Consider the following 20,797-nt stretch of genomic DNA (forward strand, 5'->3'; position numbering starts at 1 on the left):
ACTGCCCGTGGAGAACTTGAAGAATATGAAAAAATTTCATTACCATCGTCAAGAACGGATGCGGCGCGGCACCTCAGTAGTCTTGCCCATACAATAACTCTAAGAAAATGGAATGCACCAGAGTTTACCAACCGGCGCCTATATGCCACGAACCCACAGATGCAATTACAAATTTTATCCGGTTTTCAACGACAAGAACAAACCTTACTGTGCCGCCTGCGAATAGGACTTTCTTTTACAAACTCCTATTCATTCCTAATTGGAATGGCGGATAGTGCCAACTGCAGCACATGTGGTGTTGAGGAAACCACCTGACATCTCTTATGTGACTGCCCCAGATACGAAGATGAGAGGATTGCCCTTCGGAAGGCTTTGCGGCACTTAGACGACAGGCTTTTTACGGAGGAGCAGGTCTTGGGCCCGTGGTCTCGTGCGTCTTTTATATGCAGGGCTACAACGGCGCTGCTGCGTTTTTTTTTTTTTTTTTTGAGGTGCACAGGCATGTATGACCGCCTGCGACGAAACTCAGCGATGAACGCTTTACTGTGCAAAAGCGCAGGGTGTGAACTTCTCTCTTCCTTCTCCTCTTTCAATTCTTTCCCCCATTACCCAGTGCAGGGTAGCCAACCGGGTTCAGCCTGGTTAACCTCCCTGCCTTTCCCTTATGATGTTTCTCTCTCTCATTTAGTACCCACGTCCGAACCCATTTCAGCGGTTTTTGAGTGTTAATTAATCTTCTTTCGCTGAGTCATTCTCATTTTTGCTGAGCCATCATCATGACTATGACTTCAACCATCATCATTTAGTGTTTCCATCCATTAGTACCCATTTCCGAACCCAGTTCAGTGATTTTTGAGTGTTAATATTTTTTTCGCTCGGTCATTGTCATTTTAGGCGGCTGTTTCATGACCAACATGACACGCATGTCATGACCTATCATTTATGTTCGTCATATATTGTTTCTATAGTATGCTAATTTTGGCAGCTACCAAGTTAAGAAACGACCATGAAAGAGCCAAGACGTATGCAGCTGTTTCATGACCTACATGACACATATGTTATGATATTCATGTCATACCCTATCATTTATGTTCGTCATACATTCTTGTCATACTATGCCAATGTTGGTAAGTACTAAGTTAACGATACGACCATGAGAGCACCAAGACGTAGGTGGTTAGATAGATAGATAGATAGATAGATAGATAGATAGATAGGTAGATAGATAGATAGATAGATAGATAGATAGATAGATAGATAGATAGATAGATAGATAGATAGATACTGTAAAAGTGGCAAATGTTCGCCAAGAAATGCTTCGCATTTAAAGGCCATTTAGTATACATCAATTCATAAAATTAACATTCTTTGCGCTGATTTGTTAGCTAGCAATACGCAAGTTTTCATCACACGTCGCGTGTGAATGAAAGCTGCGGCAGCCAAAGCTTACTGTGTTCTACTGGCAATCCAGCGTACCTGGAAGCCATAACTAACAGCCAGCAAACAGGCACGCTTACTACTGAAGTGTGTGAAAACACGCTTTGAAAACTTCGCTGTCTGTGGTGTATCAGTTGCTGAGATTAACATCCATTTGCGAGGGAAATTTTTTAGGAACTCTGTTTTATTTTGAAAAAAAAAATTGAATTGAGAGAAGGCACGCTGAAGAGAATCCTGATGGTCAATGCGCAAAACTAAAGAATATGTACAATCTCAATTTTCGCTACACAAGAGCACCGTTTGTTTATGGTGAATGGGAAAAAATACATCACTTTTAAATACACCAATCACTACTACGTCACTGCGTTCTGTAGAATACAAAATTGTCCCGCTCAGCTTAGATCATACCGGAATGTACGCGGCTTTAGATAGCATCACATATTCCTTACCCGCGGTGGTGCCTCAGTCAGCTAAGGCGTTGCGCTGCTTAGCACGACATCGCGGGATCGAATCCCAGCCGCGGCGGCCGCCTTTTGATGTAGCCGAAATGCTAAACCGCCTGTGTGCTTGCGTTGTAGTGCACGTTAAAGAACTCCAGGTGGTCAAAATTAAACCGGAGTCCTCCACTACGCCGTGCCTCATAATCAGAACTGGTTTTGGCACGTAAAACCCCATAAAGAAGAACATATTCATTATGTCGAGTGTAACACTGCCAAGGAGCTATTATATCCGCTACAAGTTCCTGCTTGGGCTTTGAATGTGTTAAACTGCAATAGAAATAATATGTAATCATATTCTCGCACTAAGCAGTTATGAGATAATAGTCAGCCTGTCTGTGGATCATCAAGCAGAATCGTGCTCTAACGCCTCGGCAACATAAATGTTGCATCCGCGCGTGGATGCAAGGTGCTGCATTGTGGTATAGCGCGAGGGTGAGAGTGTTTTGAACGTAGGCACTGCTTCCGGTCGCCAATGAGCGGATGGTTCCCAGCAGCGCCCCGCTGCCTGGCGCGTTTAAGGCCTTAAAGGGACAGACAACCGCTCAGAACATGAATTGAGATAACCCCGCGGCTGGAAAGATCGTCTATCGTATTGGCTAGAATGGGCCCTGCTTTTCTTATTAAAGGTAGATTTATATTTTTAATTCTTCACAAAAGGTCGTGAAAAATGACCTTTGGCGCCCCATGCGGCCAAAACATGAACCTATTTGAGAGGTCTACCACGTGACCTTCTACCGGTATATGCTGTTCCTGGTCTTTTTATTATTATTGAAATGCAGTAACATTCTTTCTATTATAAGTTTTTTCTAACTTACAATGTGCAGATAAGCCTTCGTTTGTAGTGAGTAGAAAAGTGGCGCTGCCTTCGCTTTCGTTTTCTATGACTTGGCTTGGCGCGTCTATCGTCTGAATAACGAAGATGGGGCCAGACGGCCATGTATGTAGGCGTGTACTTGGGAAAAAAACGCGGTGCAGCTGTAAGAAAGGTCTGTACATCAACGCAAACTTATTGTACCCGCCTATTTACCTTTAAAAGTGGCTTGAAAGGTGACAATATAGGTGGTTAATCACAGTTGCACTTCCTACAGTGAAAGCAGGACGATGGGCGGCATTCACAATTTGTGAGGCGGCCTATCGGTATCGCTATCACTTTTCAGCGTTACTGGAGGAGGGATCTCTTATCTTTTTAGAGGCTGCTCAGATCGAAAAATTCTGCTTAAAAATATCCACGCACTTTTGGAAGTAACCGCTGCAGGGTGTAAACACTACCGAGGGTGAGCTTTTCGTTGCGCCATAAAGAACTGGGTCGATAAATATCGGTTGTCAGTCCCTTTAAGCCCAGACCACACGTAGGCTTGCAGACGAGCGCAAGCTCACGTCCACGCGCCCACGCATGCGCAGGCGGTGCGGCACCGCTCGTACTCGTCGAAACGCGGTGCGATCTCGGTGAACAGCTCCTCTCTGTAATCGCGCGCTTCGACTGCCTCGCGTGGGCGCGTCTACGCAGCGACGCAAATGCACGCAAAGTGCATCGAGCGGCCAGTCGCCCAGCAATTCTGCGTGTATTCGCGGGCTGCTTTCACACTCGGAAAAACGCATTTATGTAGCACGTATTCAGCAACAGAGAGCTGTATCGGGAGTTTTTCATGTTGCTCTACAACTTTCTCATTGACAGTTTGATAATTAGGACAGTACTTTACGAGTTAGATAATTATTTACAAATACCTAATTAAATATCCGTAACTAAAAAATTACTGGCGTCTACTCCACTGTACTGGAAACAATACGCACTAGGTTTGCTTCGCGTAACGCCGCTCCTCTTTTTTTAAATCGTGCTGCATGATAGCTGGGACACCCTCTATAGGTATTCCAGTTGGAAGAACACTCTATACTTAGAAATGCAGTCGAGACACTTGTGAGGATGTTACAACCAGCGAATTTATTTTAATTTTCCCCTTCGACGGGCTGAGTGTTACATTAACTACTTCCACTATCCGTGACAGCTTCACCAGTTTCTGGAGCTTCCCCAGTATCCACACCTCCAGGATAGGCCGTTCTGAAATCTGTGAAGTTACTGTAAACGACCGGGCCATAGGTTATTGCGCTAGACGGCAGTATTCCACTTGAAAGCATTCCGGAAGGAGGCACGCCATAGACAATGTAGCCAGGCATGTAGTAACTACCTCCTTGTGTTCTAAAGCCGGAGCCAACAGATGCTGCGTTACCACCTGCGTGTGCAGCCGCTGGAATAAATGCAACGTTGATGCGACTACCTCCAGTGGCCCCAAGTGAAGTTGTACTAACTCCGCTCGTACTGGAACCAATACCGCCTCCACTATGAATTGAGCCTGCAGTAGCGCTGCTTCCACCAACCAGAGGTTGGTGGAAGCCCGTGGCAACACCTGTTGCCATGGATCCTGATGGCAATCCAGCAGCAACCCCACCTAGTCCTGCTCCAGCAGGGAAAGTTATACTCGTGGGGCCTACACCAAAAGTGGATCCGCTCCCAGTAATCCTACCAGTTCCTGCAGCACCAGATGTGGCCGAAGCATCTGGATGCAATCTAACATGAACGCCGCCAGGTGCTATGACTCCAGGTAAACCTGCACTCACTGAGCTTAATCCGGCAGTGGCGCCATTCCCGCTAATTCCTCCATTCCCTGTGGCACCAGATGTGGCCCCAGCTCCTGGCGCAAATGCGACAGTAACACCTTCTGATACTGCTACTACAGGTAAGCCTATTGGACCTATTCGGACTCCACCATTCTCAATACTATTCCCCCCTATCACTCTGGCACCACCTAACGATGTACTCCCTACGGATATACCGGAATCGGTCCCTGCGTGTCCTCCAGCACCATGTAAATGCGTCAGCGCTGAGTGTATTACGGGAGCACCCACTCCGATTGCTGCCGCTCCACGTGAGAGTGCATTTCCGGTGCCCACTGGAACCCCTACGACGCCGGAAGTCATAGAAAATCTGGAGTCGGTATGTCCTGTTGTTAAACCAAAAGGCAGCCCGCTAGAACCTGTGCTACCACTTACAGGTGAAACACCAGTGCTTGCCCCGGCACCACCTCTGCCATGCAAAGCTGTGTTAAATACGGTAGGCCCTCCTGGTAATGTTCCGCTACCGCTTGAAATGTATCCTGTCATACCGCTTGTGGATCCACCTTCTGCAGCGGTTGTGCCTCCAACCGTGGGTACGGCAGCAGCCGTCGAGCTTGAACCTGTCCCGTGTAGACTGACACCGACTCCACCAGTTTCTGAGGTAGAATGATGAGTAGAAGGATTTAAGTTCTCGTCATTGCGTCCGCCATGTACTTCAGCACCAGACGGTCGCGCCTCTTCTCTTCTGGCTGTATGATCGCCGGAAACACCCCCTGCACTACCGCCTATGGGTGAAGCTCCTGTGCCAGTGTGGATGCCAGAAGTGGTTGCAAAACTGGAGTGCGCACCTCCTACATGTACACGTCCAGTAATTCCGCCAGATCCTGTATTGACACCTGAGTTTGAAACATCTGAGCCTGTTCCGCCACCTTCGCCATTACTTTCAATATGAGACGGGTGTCTCGCTTCGGATGACGTTGTGCCTGAGTGATGCCCTCTGGTAAAACCTGAAGCACTGACTCCAGCGCCGCTCGTGCCAAAGCCCGCGTGAGATGCTGTGGTGCCAGTTGTGTGTGTGCCTCCTGTAAGTAAACTACCACCGGCACTGCCGAATCCTACTCCACTGCCAGAGCCTGTTCCCATAGAATCCACTCCAACCCTGCCCATGCCAAATGTGGCGGCATTAGACAAGGGCGTATTCGCTGCGGATGTTGCTGTAATGGTGGAGATGCGCCCTCCGCTACCACTTGTGTGTATACCCAGAGAGGTGTCTCCGAGGCTGCCCCCGCCAGATCCCATGGTAACGGAAGGAATGCTTACGCCATGCACACCACCATTGGCAACACCAGATCCTGCACCACCATTTACTGATGCAACTCCCGGGTTTATACTGACACCAGGCCCACCGCCTCCCGCGGTCACACTACCAATGGACCCACCGAATCTCCCACCGCCACTTAGCAATGGATTTCCCGAGTGAATACCGATTGCTGTCCCGCCAAGTGTCGCACCACCGCTTAATGATGCACCTCCCGTGTTAACAATCATACCGGATCGGCGAACACCCGCACCTTCACTTGACGATGCGCCTCCAAATCCCGCATTGCCACTTAGGGATGAACTTCCTGCGTTAACACCGACAGCTGATCCGCCAACTCCCGTCCCACTATTTAAAGATGCACCTCCCATATTAACACTGGCACCGGAGCCGCCAAAAGCCGCACCTCCATTGATTGAACTTACGCCAACACCAGCCAGCCCATTCCCAGAGGTGCCAGGTGCGAATGTTCCTGCTGCAGATGTTACTGTAGAAGCAGGCTGGATCACACCCCCACCATTGGCACCTACACCCACCGTACTAATTCCAGCTCCACTCGCGCCAGTTCCTCCGGTGAGAGAAATGGTGCTACCTCCACCTCTCACACCTAAACTCCCGGGACCACCTCCACCGGGACCAATTAAGGAAGCGCCTCCGGCATGCAATCCTGCCCCGGCCGGAAGAATCCCTATCGCGCTGGGTACAAGCGCGCCCCCTGAGCCCATTATCAAGCCACCTGGTTGGATCGCACCTCCATGCAAGCCTACCCCAGCGGCGTTCAAAACTGTCCAATTATGCCCGAATAAATTCCGAAGGTGCCATTCACACTTTTCCTGACGTACGCAGCTCCTCCCACCGTATCCCCATAATTCGGCAAAGCCATTGTCACAAAGACAAGCGCCCCTGTGGCAACTCGTCACACACGTCTTGGGTGTGGTGATGCCGCACCTCGGTGAACAGCTAGAGACGCAAGGTTGAAAAGTAGAGTGAGGAGGGCATATCGGTGGAAATTTTATCGCCTTGACACACCTCTTCCAGTTTCTTGAGTCTCTGCAGGAAAAAAAAAAAAAGGAAACAGAAGTGTGGGTAAGTTCGTAGGGATATGGTTTTCAAAACATCGCTATGCAAACTGATATGATATGTAAGCCTTGAAAGAAGGGATCACGAAGATTCAAGATCAAGAAGCAATTATTCCTTTTTTACATTTTAATAACACAAAACCAATTTCATTATACTAGCGTTATACTACAGATTCAAAGCAAGAAAATAAAGCCGGAAGGCCGGTATTTTAACCAGAAAAGCGCTTGGGTGGCAATATTATGAAGGAGAACGGCGATCATCGAGTTGAAATGAATCATATGTGAAAAAAAGAAAGCTTTATTCGCATAAGCGGGGCGGCTGGATAATGTCAGAATTTTAAGGACACGTTCATATTCTGTCAGTGACATCATAGAATTAAGACTATTTACTTCTTCGACTGACTGGGGTATAATTTTCTTTTGATAATATCTGTCCGAATTGTCACATGCTCTTTGTCCCCTGCAAAACTGGCTATTTGACAACGAAACTCCAGCCGTCACGCCTGCATAAATTGAGTGTACTCACCTTGTCGTGATAAGGAGCTAAACATTTACCCACACATACACACGCTCTCTAATATTTAAAATCCTTTGTGTGTGATGATTTTGCCAAGTAAAAGTAGTGTTACGTAATGTGTGTTCGTATTCCGACATATATTTTCTAGTACGTTTTCTAATTAAGCTTAAGAAGTTATAAATGTGTTCAGCTGTCGAAGACCAGCACGAGGACAAAACGCTTCGCCATAGTTTGAAATTTCAAATTCCAATGAGCTACACACACACACACAAAAAAAAACGTACAAACTTTCAAAGTGCAAAAGCTTGTTGAAAGTTCCTCTGTTTCGACTTCACATGGCCCGTTTTAAGAAGCCTTACTCACGCATGCGTACCACTGCTAGTGCGAAAAACACTACGTTTTATTAGATATTGGAATATACCGCAAAAGTAAGAAACAGCCATATAAAGCCTATGAAAGCAAAAAGGAAATAAGCAGTTCTTTAACACAATTGTATAAATTACATTGCAAATAAAAATGAAATTGAAGAGAACTTGCTGCTGATGTGAGCCGAACACACCACTTCTGCGTGGCTGATGGGATACTCTACCAATAGGCCAACTTCAACAAGTTCTGAGAGCATACGTACGCGCACTGCCGGTGCCGTTGATGCCGCAGTACTCGCTACGTTCCCGGTATACTTGTGTGGAAGTCAGCATTGCGGGCAATGCCAAGGAAAGTGCTATTGTGTGTTTTTCCACTAAACTTTAGAGGGAACTTTCAATTGTATCTCTTCAAACCGACTGCTACTCTAATGGGCTTATTCACACACTCCCTGCTTTTTTATCTCTATGTTTAAGCAGGGTTGCCTTGGCAAGAAACCAACATAGTTGTCTTTTAGGGCGCTAAGGACTGCTCCTAATGACATGCTTAGTGACAGGGCAGCGTTGTCAAACTCATCGGGAAATCGTCCCATTGAGCAACGGTGGTGGCGGTCATCACGTACATGTTCTTAGGGTTTTGTGTACTGCATTAATCTGCTAATGTTACCCATCACCACTCACACGAACATCGCACGCGTGTTGCGGAAATTGTGGGTACAGCTCCCAGCGGTGGAACCGCTGCGTTTTCTTCCACTTTCGTTTTCATCACCATTCCTGTATTTGAAATAAAAATGCTTAGTTTGCGCTATGCTTTCTTTCGCTTTATGTGGTTATTACGAAACAATATAGTGACGCAGCACACTTTCATAATTGGTGTAAGCATAGCTTTCACGTTAAATTCACCACCGCCGCCCACCCAGCTTGACCGACGAAACGACCGAGCCATGATGATTTACATGTTTGTTTGCACTAACCAATCGGTACACCGCCTTCCCCATATGTAAACCCTTGCGTTAACCAATCGACGCGCTCTGTTACCTCTGCTGCCGCTGCCTTCCCTTTCCTTCTTTACTATTGAAACCCACCTCCTCAGAGTCAAATCACCGCGATCACTTGATCGCAGCATTAAACCCGCCGGGAACCACTCACTCCCGTTTTCTAGAACGTTCCCACGTTCAACACTCTTCTTAAACTTACGAAATGTCAGTGCCTCCTTTCAGCAGAAGTGTTCACTGCACTTCAAATACGCTCCACGGTAATGCTTGAGTAACGCGACCTTTTTTTTTCTGAGAGAGGCGGCGCTGTGATCCACTCGGTGGATTGAAGGAAGGGCGTCGAGCCGAGCATCGTTTGAGAATACGGGGGCAAAACTGCTCCGCTTCGTACGTAACCTCCAAAGTAACAAGCCTAAACCACCCGCCACAGTGTCATAACCCATCCGCCTCCACGAAGAAAACTTCGCTTTAATGTCTAGCCAATATCTCTCCCATGATACGTCTCGCCCAAGAGGAAGAACTTGATATTGAACTTACACAACCCAACCCGGAGGGCAGTCACAACCCGGAACGCACATCTTCCTGCAGAAAGGTACTGTCATATTGTACGTCACGGGGCACGCAGAAGAGCACAGGTGCCAGTCCTTCTGAAGACGACACTTGCAGCGTCTGCAAAGCTTCGTGGGGACGCACTCGTCCCAGGAGTTGCGTACGTAGCGGGGCTTGCAGATGCATTTGCGTTGCCGGGTCAACAGCTCGCGGCGAGTATAGGCAGGCCTGCAGAACCTGTCTCGCCGAGCATGGCCGGTCACGGGAACTTCATTTTCCCCGCAATTGTGGGTGTGGCACCCTTCAAATGCAATACATATAAATTTTAGGTAGAAGACGTGACAGTAGGAGAATCATTAATTAGTGCATTCCTCTATAGGATGTGCATACGGGCCATAGAAGAGTACACTCTCTCAGCCTTTTTTTTTCTGTCTGACATTTTCGTACAAATGCATGAGTTTAGTACATTGATTTTAAGGAATTAATGTGTTTTTCCTACTATTTTTTAGCTTCTTTCTGATGTTTTCAATGGGCCTTGCTTTTCATTTGTAGACTGAGTCATGAATTACGTGTTTCTAGTATGCCTCCAGTATTATTTAAATATTTACGGAATATTTAGGTTGGGGTGTTATTGCGCATATTAGATATTATTTATTCATCTTTTCATGCCACTCAGCTTCGGACGAATCCCTCGTTGTGCTGTATGTCTGTGTACCATTCGCGGTGATCACCATTACAAGATATCTCTCGGTGTTGCCGTAATTAAAAAACAATAAAGCTGTCGCCATTACTTTGCTACTGTGACCTTCTGCTCCCAAATACCACGCTACTGATTTAAGTCCTTGGTAGTAACAGGTACCAGGTAGTACAAGTACAGGTAGTAACAGGTAGTAACGAAAACTGCACGTATACTTGGTATAAGTTATCACAGCCATTATCTACTTCCGTTGAAAACAATACTTATCATTTACCCTTCCTTGTTTCTATCCTATGCTCACTACTGTTTTCTCGTATGGGGTGACACAACGCAAACAAACATTGATAAGCTTACAAGACTTCAAAATAGATTTTTAGAAATTGTTGCTAGAAAGAGTCTAATCATTCTGTAAGGTATATACAAGAAAAATATAAGATAATAGGTGTGCAGAGTCTTTACAATTACAACATATGTAAGGCGATAAAGAAAGAACTCCGACAAAGAACAATAATTTCTGACCTAGCAACCTCAAGCCAACTGGCAGTAACTATGATACGCGCCAGCATGATCGTTGGTTAGTGCCTCGTTCACATACTAACTATGGTGACCAGATGCTATGCAATGTTATTCCAGAGATGTTAAATTATCTTAGCGGTATTAACATGAACATAGAAAACGACTTAAATGGACGCTATTGCATTGTCATTTTATAATTTTAACGCTAATTTATACCAGTTATTCATTATATGTGTGATGTATCCAATTGTATCACTGTAATCCCTTTACGTCTTTTCAACATGCGTATATATTTCCACCTTTCTCTTCTATTTTGCGATGCTTTATCAATAACTATTGCATCCTGTTAAACTAAATTTTTTGTAATAATTGGTAATAATTGTTTGGTATATTATGTTTTGTTTACTATTAGGTGTCACTGCTTTGCAGCCCTTTTGTAGGCAGTGGGAGCTAGTCAAGCTGCTATTATGCAGCTTTTACTCCCGCCATCCTTCATGTATGACACATGAAAATAAAGATTCAATTCAATTCAAAGTCATGATTACAGGGGCTGCGTTTCGAAGTGTACCAGTCAAGCAGGTGCTTCTACTGAAGCTTTAGACTGCATTAAGGGCATCAGCTGGTCACACGGTAGTTCACGGCGCCTAATATAATAATAGCAGCTCTGCGGCGCAGGGAATAATGATAATGAAGAAAAAATGATTACTTATGAGTAGTATTTCTCCCACAGGTTAAAATAAAAAAAATACCGGATAAGCACCAGCGGAAATGTTATTTTGAAACTTCATTGGAACCGTAAAAAGACAGTGATCGGTGATAACATGACAATCAATTCCGGAAAAAGAAAACCCTGATGGAATTCAGGAGGTAGGTGCACTTAAAGAAGATCGCAACAAAGATCCATGTATATAGCACATTATCGTAAAACTTGGACTCATTCAAAAATAAAGAATTCATTTGTGTTCCTTACGCGCATACGGAGTTTATGATCAGGACCAAAATTAATTCATATCAACGGCGGCACGTTGGTCGGCGCCCGGAGGTCGCCATAGTTCTCCATGAGACGTCGTCTAATATATCAACCACGATGAATTAAAAAGGAAATATATTAGGACGAAAAATCGCTCTGAGCTCCTTCCTGCAAAAGCCTTCTCGGCAATTAATACAAATTTTCAATCTGGTTGACGTGAGTATATTACACGGGAAACCCTCTAACACCTATTGGTATATCAACCATTATACTACTCATTCAGCCGTGGTAGCACTTTAGTGGCACATGTGATTGATATCGAGATTTTGAAAATTATTTGTTTGCTTCAAGGTTGCAGAAAACTGCTCAATTCTGCTTGTAATGGTTGACAAAATGGTTGACGGCTTTTTTTTATCTCTATATCACCCTCAATACAAAGCATTTTTTATACGAAAATAGAAACCAAAATCATACAAAGCACGTAGGAGACGACTATCTATGCTAATAGAATGGCTTTGCACTTGCATGGTATTAAAATTGACGACATTCGGAATTTGGATTTGCGCGTCTGATGTATAATCTGTGCTCCCATGCTATACCTATTTGTGTGGCACAGTGGTGGAATTTGCAGCTGCACAACACCATTTTTAATGCTTAACTTTTCATTTGCTGTGAGGACATTGCTCCGTGCTGTTCCAATTGCAAACACTGCCGCTGCAATAGCTGCGTGATGACTGAAACACTCACACTATGCATGGTAGCAAGCAACGGTCGCGCATGATGAATTTGATAAATATATAATGATGATTTCCTGTGCCATCCTTTCTCAAACAACTGTGGCGACCATGTCACCTAGCCTGATTACGCTAATCAGGTTTTACTATGTCCGTTGAAGTTAGAAGTTCCTGTATCGCTACTTCATCTTGTGTTGTTACTGGTACCTCTGAAGGTCCCAGTGATATGAATGAATATTGGATGCATGTTATAAGCGTCACCTTTGAATCCCGGTGATGGCGGATTACACCAAATTTGTCACTTTTGCCTTTGTTTTGTGTCATTTTTCTCTCTTTAGGAATGCATGATAACTAACCGCTTCACGTTATTAAAAGCTTCATGTTAACAGATCATTCATCCCTAATCGTACATTATTATCATTGAAGCGTAGAACGAAGGAGCATTTCATGAACAGTTTATCTGACACATAGTATAATTTAACGAACATAGAATTAATTAAATTTTGTTCTGATTTTCTATTATGCAATGTACTGTTCAAATTACCGGGTCACTGAATTTTGTGTATAATTGATACTTCTTGTTGTTTGTTATACGTGCCATTTATCCTCGTTTGAACTTCTGCGAGTTATCTTTAACATTTATTCATTTTTTCTTTCTTTTTAACTGTGTGATTACATTTGTGATATTTTTAAACGATTTGTTCTCTCTTACCATTAATTTCCGATGATGTAGAAATTGCATAATATACGACATGACTCACTGTTTGGCAAGATCCTACTAGCGCCCTTTTCTTGTCTTGTTAGGAGGTCCCCCCGACAGTTTTTACTTCGGGACCTCCGTATGTGTACTTACACCCACCTTGTATTTGATTTTGTCGTCAAAATAAATATTTATTATTGATTATTGACCGAAATCAGGTTTCCTAAGATCTATTCTTTATTTCTCTGTTTTGTGCCTCTAATTGTAGTCTGATGATGATGATGATTTATTGGCATAACCTTTCAAACGGGGCGAGAGCAAATCGCCACCTAGCCTGCTTGAGTTACTCAGATATGCTATCAACGCTTTTCTTTCAAGCATTCTTGTATATGCGGCATAGCTGCACCCCTCTCAGGCCCCTGTGGAGACGCCACAACGCAGTAAGATAGCCAGCCAGATTCAGCGGGAGCGCTGGTAAGCTAATAATCGTACAGCATAAAATGAGTGGATAAGAATAACTTGAACTTTGTACTGCATTTGTACGCACCAATGGGTCATCTGTCAATACCACAAAAACAAAATGACCACAATGTCAACAGCAACATTCGAGACCCAGAAGCTCTGGCGCATAACCTTCGAGATGCGGTAGCACTATCGCAAAGTCGGAAACCATGGGGTGCGCCACAATCTGGATCCCGGTTCAGTATGCTGTTTTCCTATGTATGAAATCATTAGCACCTGTGCATAGCGGTCATTTTAAGCGACCACTTTGTCCCTGTGCCCCCGTTGTAAGTAACAAAAATATAATTGGTCTGGGAAGTGTATGAGCTGCTCAATATTGCAGTCACTGCTTATTGATACTTACCGCAGCATAATAATAATAAGCTTGCTAGAAAGTGCGTTATGCACGCAACGTCAACAGAGTGCATGAAATACGTTTACTTTGCAATGTTCGTCCATTAAGTGACTCTTCACGGATATGCGCAGGTCACTAATAATCGCATTGCACGGATATGCGTAGTTATTAGCAAAAAAGAAACATGCGTACTGGATAGCGCGATCATAACAAAAGGTACGCGTTTATGTCAGTGGAACAGTAACGAAAATAAAGGGAAACTATGCCTTCAAGAAGGAACCGAGGAAACAATGCACAATTTTGAAAACTTAAACAGAACCGCAAAGGAGAACAGTGACATGCAGTGAGATCCCATGCATGCATTTGCAAAGGCAGTTTTCTTTTTACCGCACAACGGGAAAACACCATCATCATTTTTACACGCGTCTGTGGCCCGAATAGCCCATATTATTTAGGAACAACTTCGCGCTTCCTGGATACTACTGGCTGTACAACTAGAACAGGTGGTGAAATAAGGACAACTGCTGTTTGCATTGTAGTGTCAAGGCGGCGCCACAACTACCAGAAATATCGGTGCGCGCTGTCGGATCGGCTAGAACAATACATGCATATAAGTTACACGTGTAGCTTTGTAAGCGACAATATAAAATCTGTCGCGGCGAATGCAATAACAGGACTACACGGAACTTTTGTAATTTCATTTGACTTTTTATTTCCTAAAAATGTTTGTTGCATATAAATATCGCATCTTTAATTGTCTTCTACAATGTTATACCCTTGGCGTTGATGAATAACGTTACGGCCATCTGAGAGTCCGAGTATAAAGTTGAGCAAAAGAAACACAGCTGAACAAAATAAACAGATTTCAGGCACGAAGGGAAAATAAAATGATGTGGCAAGATGAGATGTTTTTGAAATGGTTTTCTGACGCTAGCGACTTCGAGACCAAGAGATTACCAATCCCGAAACACGCATTCCGTTATAACCGCGTGTGGTTGTCACTTTTGCCTTTAGATATCTTAATAAATGTCGATCAGCTGGCTTGAAATCTTGGTTCAAACTTGCATTCGTTATCAGTACTGCTCAATGGTGTAATATACTGTAAATTGAAATAAGGAAGCAAACAAAGGAATTTGTCCAGAGGAATATTGACACTCCACTTCAGCTCATAGACGGGGCCTTAATACTAAGGTATCGGTTTTAGACAGCGATGTAGTAGTCGCGATTTTGCCTAGGCTTTAATCGACGATTGCTGCCTTATATAAAAAAACACCACTTCATTGTCCACGTCTACGTCTTCGCAATAGAAGTAAAAGTCAGGCTGAACGAAAACACGGCTAAATGAATATGACGGTAACTTATCCTTCTTATCTGCTCTGCGATGAATGTGTGTTTCACCAAGAGACAGCTACAGGTATCACGCGCTGTCCTTTTGATTTTTGGCTAGGAGCACGTTTTTCGCATCGTGGTCAACTTACCTCTAACGGGACCTAGCCTGCCGCTTAAGCAATGGCATAGCTCTATTGTGTCTTTTGGACACCCAGGAGTCACACGACTAAAATCCCGGAAAGAGTTGTGCAGACGCATGGGATTCCACGGTATGGTAGGTCAATTATGCCGCGATCGAGCCATAGCACACAGGTGCCTATTTCGTGTATTAAGATATATATATATATATATATATATATATATATATATATATAAACTTATTCATATTTTCTAGATGAAGCATGCAGTGCGTGTTTACGAAATGTCCCGAGAGGCATGCCATCATGAAGCCTTTCATCTAAAAACGTGCCTTATTGAGTACTATATTCAATATTTTTATGAAAGCTTTCCAGAAATAGCATATTATTTATAGGTATCCTCATGTTTTTCATCATCAGTATCATCAACCAATTTTATGCCCATTTAAGAACAAAGATTATGTCAGCCACATACATTAAACGACCAAGTTTTTTCACCTCATCACATCAGCGAAGTTTGCACATAGTGGTTACGAACCTTCAATGTAGCTGAATTGCCAAATTACTATCAACATATTCCGCAATGAGTAAAAGCAAGACGCATGGGAAAATATTGAATTAAATGAGACTTCAACCCCAAACATTTCACAGGACAGCCGCTACATTAAACTGGTCTCTTCTTGCATGCCATTTCATTCCGACATTATGCCACGTGGTAAACCGGGATAGTATTATATATTATATATACATATACATACCGTTCAATCAAGGACGGGATCATAATCACTCTACATAACTGCTTCATTTCAGCTGCCTTGGTAGGTGCCCTATACGCGCTTAACTTAAAGTAACGACAACTATGTTAATTGCAACTCTTTTGGGCAATATTCTTTATATGGCCTCCTAAATAAGCACTTAGCTTTCAGACGAGTTTTAATGCATTTAGTATTCTTTGGGAACTTCAACTAGTTTGTTGTAGGTTTATGTATCCGTCGGTATCTAAGCTATTTCACTTTAACTTGGTTTACTCGTAGTTCATGGTCCAATAGGCAGAACGTCGAGCTGCTGTACTCGGGGAATCAGGTCCGACACCAGCCATTGGCTCAATTAGTGTCAATGCATGTGTGACTCTACCTTTGTGCTGCTCTTAAATCAGCCTATTTCGTGCTAAATTGGATGAGTGGCTTTCTGCCACAGGGTATGTTCTACTCTTCAATGACCTTTGAGACACCAAGTTGGGTAACTGGGTATTTGTTCAATGGGTGCGTGTAACCCTTCAATAAACCTCTGTGACATCAACTTGGGTCAGTCGGTATGTGCTGCTGGGAATGGGTTGCTCTTCCATGAACTTCGCTGACACCAACTTGGGGAACTGTGCATGTACCAATAGCTATGTGCCCCTGGTTATGTGGCGCTCTTGAATGCAAAAATAAAATTGGCGCAGCTTCACACTAGTGGCGAGAAGTCTGAGCAAACGGCGAATGTTGGCTTTTCCCTAGCTTTATCTCGATTCGGCCAATTTTTCGTGAGGTTAGGCTTCGAGACTCGGCCACGTGTTGAGCAAGATCACCTAGGAATCACCGACAGCCCAAGGAGCAACCAACACTCAGTCATTAAAGTATCTTGACGCTTCTGGACGCTCAAACGCTTTTGCTCGGTTTCGCGGGCTCGTAACTTCGGATCTTCTGCGAATCGCCGACATTTCGCCGCCGCTTCGGCGGCACGATACTCGGGATTGGGCCGAAGTCGACTCTCTCGAATAGTGGTGCGGCGGCTTTCGCGCCGCGCTTCTTCTTCAGGACTGACGGTCTTCTTCGGCCTCCCTACTTCGCGGCCATGTGTTCGGCGCGGCTTTTGAGTCGCCGCGGCGGCGACACCGAGCTAATATCCCGTGGGTCGGCGCAGTGACGTCACGGCGTAGCTCCGCCTCTGCGCATCCGCGGAAACCACTCCGCACGGTGCGGTGACATCATGGCTCGGAAAGCTGAGGCGAAGCGATGCGGTGCGGGCGCTGACGTCACGGCTCACGCAGCTGTGGCGAGGCTCGGCGCGGTCGACGCAGCTGGGGCGAAGCGTCGCTAGGCGACGCATGGTGACGTCATCGCCAGGCGGAGGTTTTGCGACGTAAACTCGACGGACCATCCTCGAGTTTAAACACCTTCGCTGGTTCACAGGGTTATGTGCCATTGCGTTTGGACCCTTTCTGCACAACCGCTAGGATAGGCCCACATTTTCTTTCGGCACGAAACCGACTTACGAAAAGCTTAAAGCTCTGCTGTAAAAAAAAAAAAAAAAAAAACTTACTTTAATATTTGTCCGGTGCAGGAAGGAATCAAACTCGTGTCATAAATATTGAGACAATCTTGTGTGAATAGACGCTCCACGAACTGCTCGGCGGCGCCGCTAGATCGCGCAGCGTTTCCAGAGGAAAACGCCCCCGCTGTTGTGCACGGGACATACATGACCCGTTTCGGCGATGGCAATATGCTGTGTTAATCCCGAGATGGTTTCTGCTTAAATTTTTTGTAGGATATGGGATTGTCTGCTGCACTGCACAAATATGTGACAGGCTTCTAAGAAGGTTAATGAGACAAAAATATTGTGAACAATTCCTTTTTATTATGCTCGACACCGTGTAACGGCGCAATCGCAACATACGCGTATTCACTGCAAGAGCTACCTGATAGGCAGCGAGTAGCACTTTGTGTGCTCAAATTTTGTTGTACTGAATCGGCATTAGAGCTAGAAGTTAGTAAAAGTGAGCCAGTTCTTTTTCTTGGACAAAGTAAGCGCGATGCTGCGCTGGAAATGTTCAGTAGTGTACATATATATATATATATATATATATATTCATAACTTACCTCCTTGCCATCTTCTTCATGAGCCTGTCATGTTTAATTACGAAGGTGTGTGTATAGGAGTAACGGAAATAGGAAATATATGTTCCACTATAATTCGACAGCCCGCTTATTGACAATTCGCTTCAAGTTCTCTTGGGCTGAAGGCTTACACCCATCGGTCAGATTCGCTTTTGATTTGAATTGGCAATTTTTTATAGAGCATGCAAGTTTAGGCATTTTATATCCGAATATATTTCACAGTTTTAATGCAATACTGCACTGAATTCATATTTTATTTCCTATTATTACAAAGCGGACCAGTTTTCATTGATTGCTTAAGAAAACTGCTTCAGCCTGTGTTCAGCTGCGCGTGTTTGAACCACAGCTCACGGAACCTTAAGAGGGTCAATGCTACTTTACTTAGAGGGTTAAAGTTCTTGCCTTCATGAACTCACCTTTTTAAGAATAGAAATTAGGCACTCTTACGTTGGTTAGCCCACAAAGCAAACCTTTCTTTCGCTCACACCATTGTTTGTTTGGAAACTTCTTTCAAGAGATAAAACAAAAGGGCTAGTACGAAACAAAACATCATGTTCTGCTTGCAGTGAATAGTTCTAGAATATAAACATCTGAGTCAGCCTGCTAGCTTGGTTTTTGTATGTAAAGCCCTCACATGCTGTATAAAAGCAGTTCAGCGAGCTTCTAACTTGGACTTTTATTTGGCTGTTGTGCTTTAAAATTGAATGTTAGTTTTTCTCTACAGAAAACACTACTCCATGATTCCCTAAGTTGTTTATGCACTAACAGATTTCACGAAGACATCTTTGAGGGTTAATCATTCCAATAACGTGACGAAAATGCAAGCCGTTTAAATTAAGCCTACTGCATCATCTCCGTAGTGATGCGATTAGGAAGCGGTGATTTACAAAATTGTACTTACCCACACAAGTACTGTGGCCTCTTACCACCACAGCGCAAAGCGCAGCTAGGACGATCGTTATGTGCTGCATCACGCCTGGCACGGCGCTCTTCTGTACAAGGAAGCCCGACCTCAAGTGTTCCGCATATTAGTGCGAAAGGTTGCAATCTCAGGACTGTGCACCTGATATTGAACTGGCAAGCTATTGTTCGGCATAAAGCAAGCGTCCCTTCTGTCGATGCTATAGGTAAGGCAACATCTGCTTGCGCAATTTCCGAATTCACATGCTATCTGCCTCACAAAAATACATGGAAGCTTGCGACGCGAACGAAAGGATGCGACAATAGTATTTTATTGTATTTTACTGCTCTCACTCCATGGTTAGCACCAAACCTTGTCTGACGGGAGAAGCATTAGGCAAATGCTACATACTGCAGCTTTTGAAAAGACAATGGAGTATCATGTTTGTTAGCAATCATATTAGAAGAACAAATTATACATACATATGATTTCGTTCAGCAAACACTACCAGAAACACTTTATCCGACCTCGTTTTGTTACACTTCTTAAAGGTACGCATTTTTCAGGCTACGTCAACGTATTATATCTGTACTCAGATTTATCGCGTCATCGAAACGTGCACACAAGGATTGCGTTTCTATAGTAAAAGAGTGTTCGTAAATGGCCGACCACCTTCGATATTTAGATGATGTCTGCCTCGATTAGACAATGCCTGTTAATAAACTACCCAGCTGCGAACTCCCTCTCAACGATCACAAAAATCCGAATTCTAATTCCGAAGGTGCAAGGATAAACGACCCTGTGCGTGAACAGGTATTATTGCGATTTTATTGCGATAGCAATTACATGAACACTCCAGGCGCATTTCTGCCGTCGCCGTCGCTGTGAGGTTCAGAATACAGTCCGAGGCCGACAACATTGTCGGCGCACGCCGTAGGCTGAATGTGCGAGTGGAAGTGAGCGAGGGTGAGCAGGTGATCCCGGCTCAATTCACGGAACTCAAGGGATGAATGTGGGATGGAAGCGCGCCGTCGTCCGTCGAGCGCAATGCTCTGGAGGGGGGTCATAAGAAGCGAACAAACAGTGACACCATAGGGGAAATCACTGTACCTACCAATTGAATTAAAGAAATTATTAATTGTGAAACTGAAAATGGATGAAAAAACAACTGGCCACAGGGGGGGGGGGGGGGGGGGAACGAACCCACGTCTTCCCATTACACGTGCGATGCTCCCACCATTGAGCTACCGTGGCGCTGTTTTCCCATCCAATTTCCGTGGTATTTATGTATCACAACTAGAATTAACTCATGGGAGTGTTAAGCCAACGCCACCACTCACAAACCTGGTGGCGGATGTGGAACATCCTTTCTGCCGCAGGCGTCACGAGTACGTGATCGTTTTTGGTGAAAGCAACTGGTGAATAAAACCCACATATGCTACCCGAAGGCATCAATGTTGCCGAATGGGGGGGGGGGGGGGGAGTAGGGGGGGGGGGTTACTCCCGGCGGCCGCGCGCGCACTCCTGGGCTGCTAGGCTCCCGGAAGAGCGTAGGGAAGGAAGGCAGCGTTTGACTCCGGGCCGCTGTATCTTGAACGCCATCTACGTCTAGATCACAGTGTGCCGAGCGCTATGTTTACGCGATTAAGTTCGCGTTGATGCAAATGCAGCACCAAGGACAATTCGCTCGCTGTTGCAGCCGCGCTTCCAC

At 44.7% G+C, this 20,797-nt stretch overlaps 1 protein-coding gene across 1 annotated transcript; it reads right to left on the reverse strand.

The window, feature by feature from the left end:
• Positions 1 to 3,896: 3,896 nt before the first annotated feature.
• LOC119463800 (uncharacterized PE-PGRS family protein PE_PGRS3-like) lies at positions 3,897 to 19,211 on the reverse strand. The gene is made up of 3 exons (XM_049655862.1): positions 19,087 to 19,211; positions 9,356 to 9,668; positions 3,897 to 6,915 (listed from the first exon to the last, which is right to left on the reverse strand). Exons 1-3 carry the CDS (start codon positions 19,154 to 19,156, stop codon positions 3,915 to 3,917), a joined length of 3,384 nt encoding a protein of 1,127 aa, XP_049511819.1. The 5' UTR covers positions 19,157 to 19,211; the 3' UTR covers positions 3,897 to 3,914.
• Between the last annotated feature and the right edge of the window lie 1,586 nt (positions 19,212 to 20,797).

The sequence above is a fragment of the Dermacentor silvarum genome, chromosome 9 (genome assembly GCF_013339745.2).
Source record: "Dermacentor silvarum isolate Dsil-2018 chromosome 9, BIME_Dsil_1.4, whole genome shotgun sequence".
In the NCBI taxonomy this organism is placed as follows: domain Eukaryota; kingdom Metazoa; phylum Arthropoda; class Arachnida; order Ixodida; family Ixodidae; genus Dermacentor; species Dermacentor silvarum.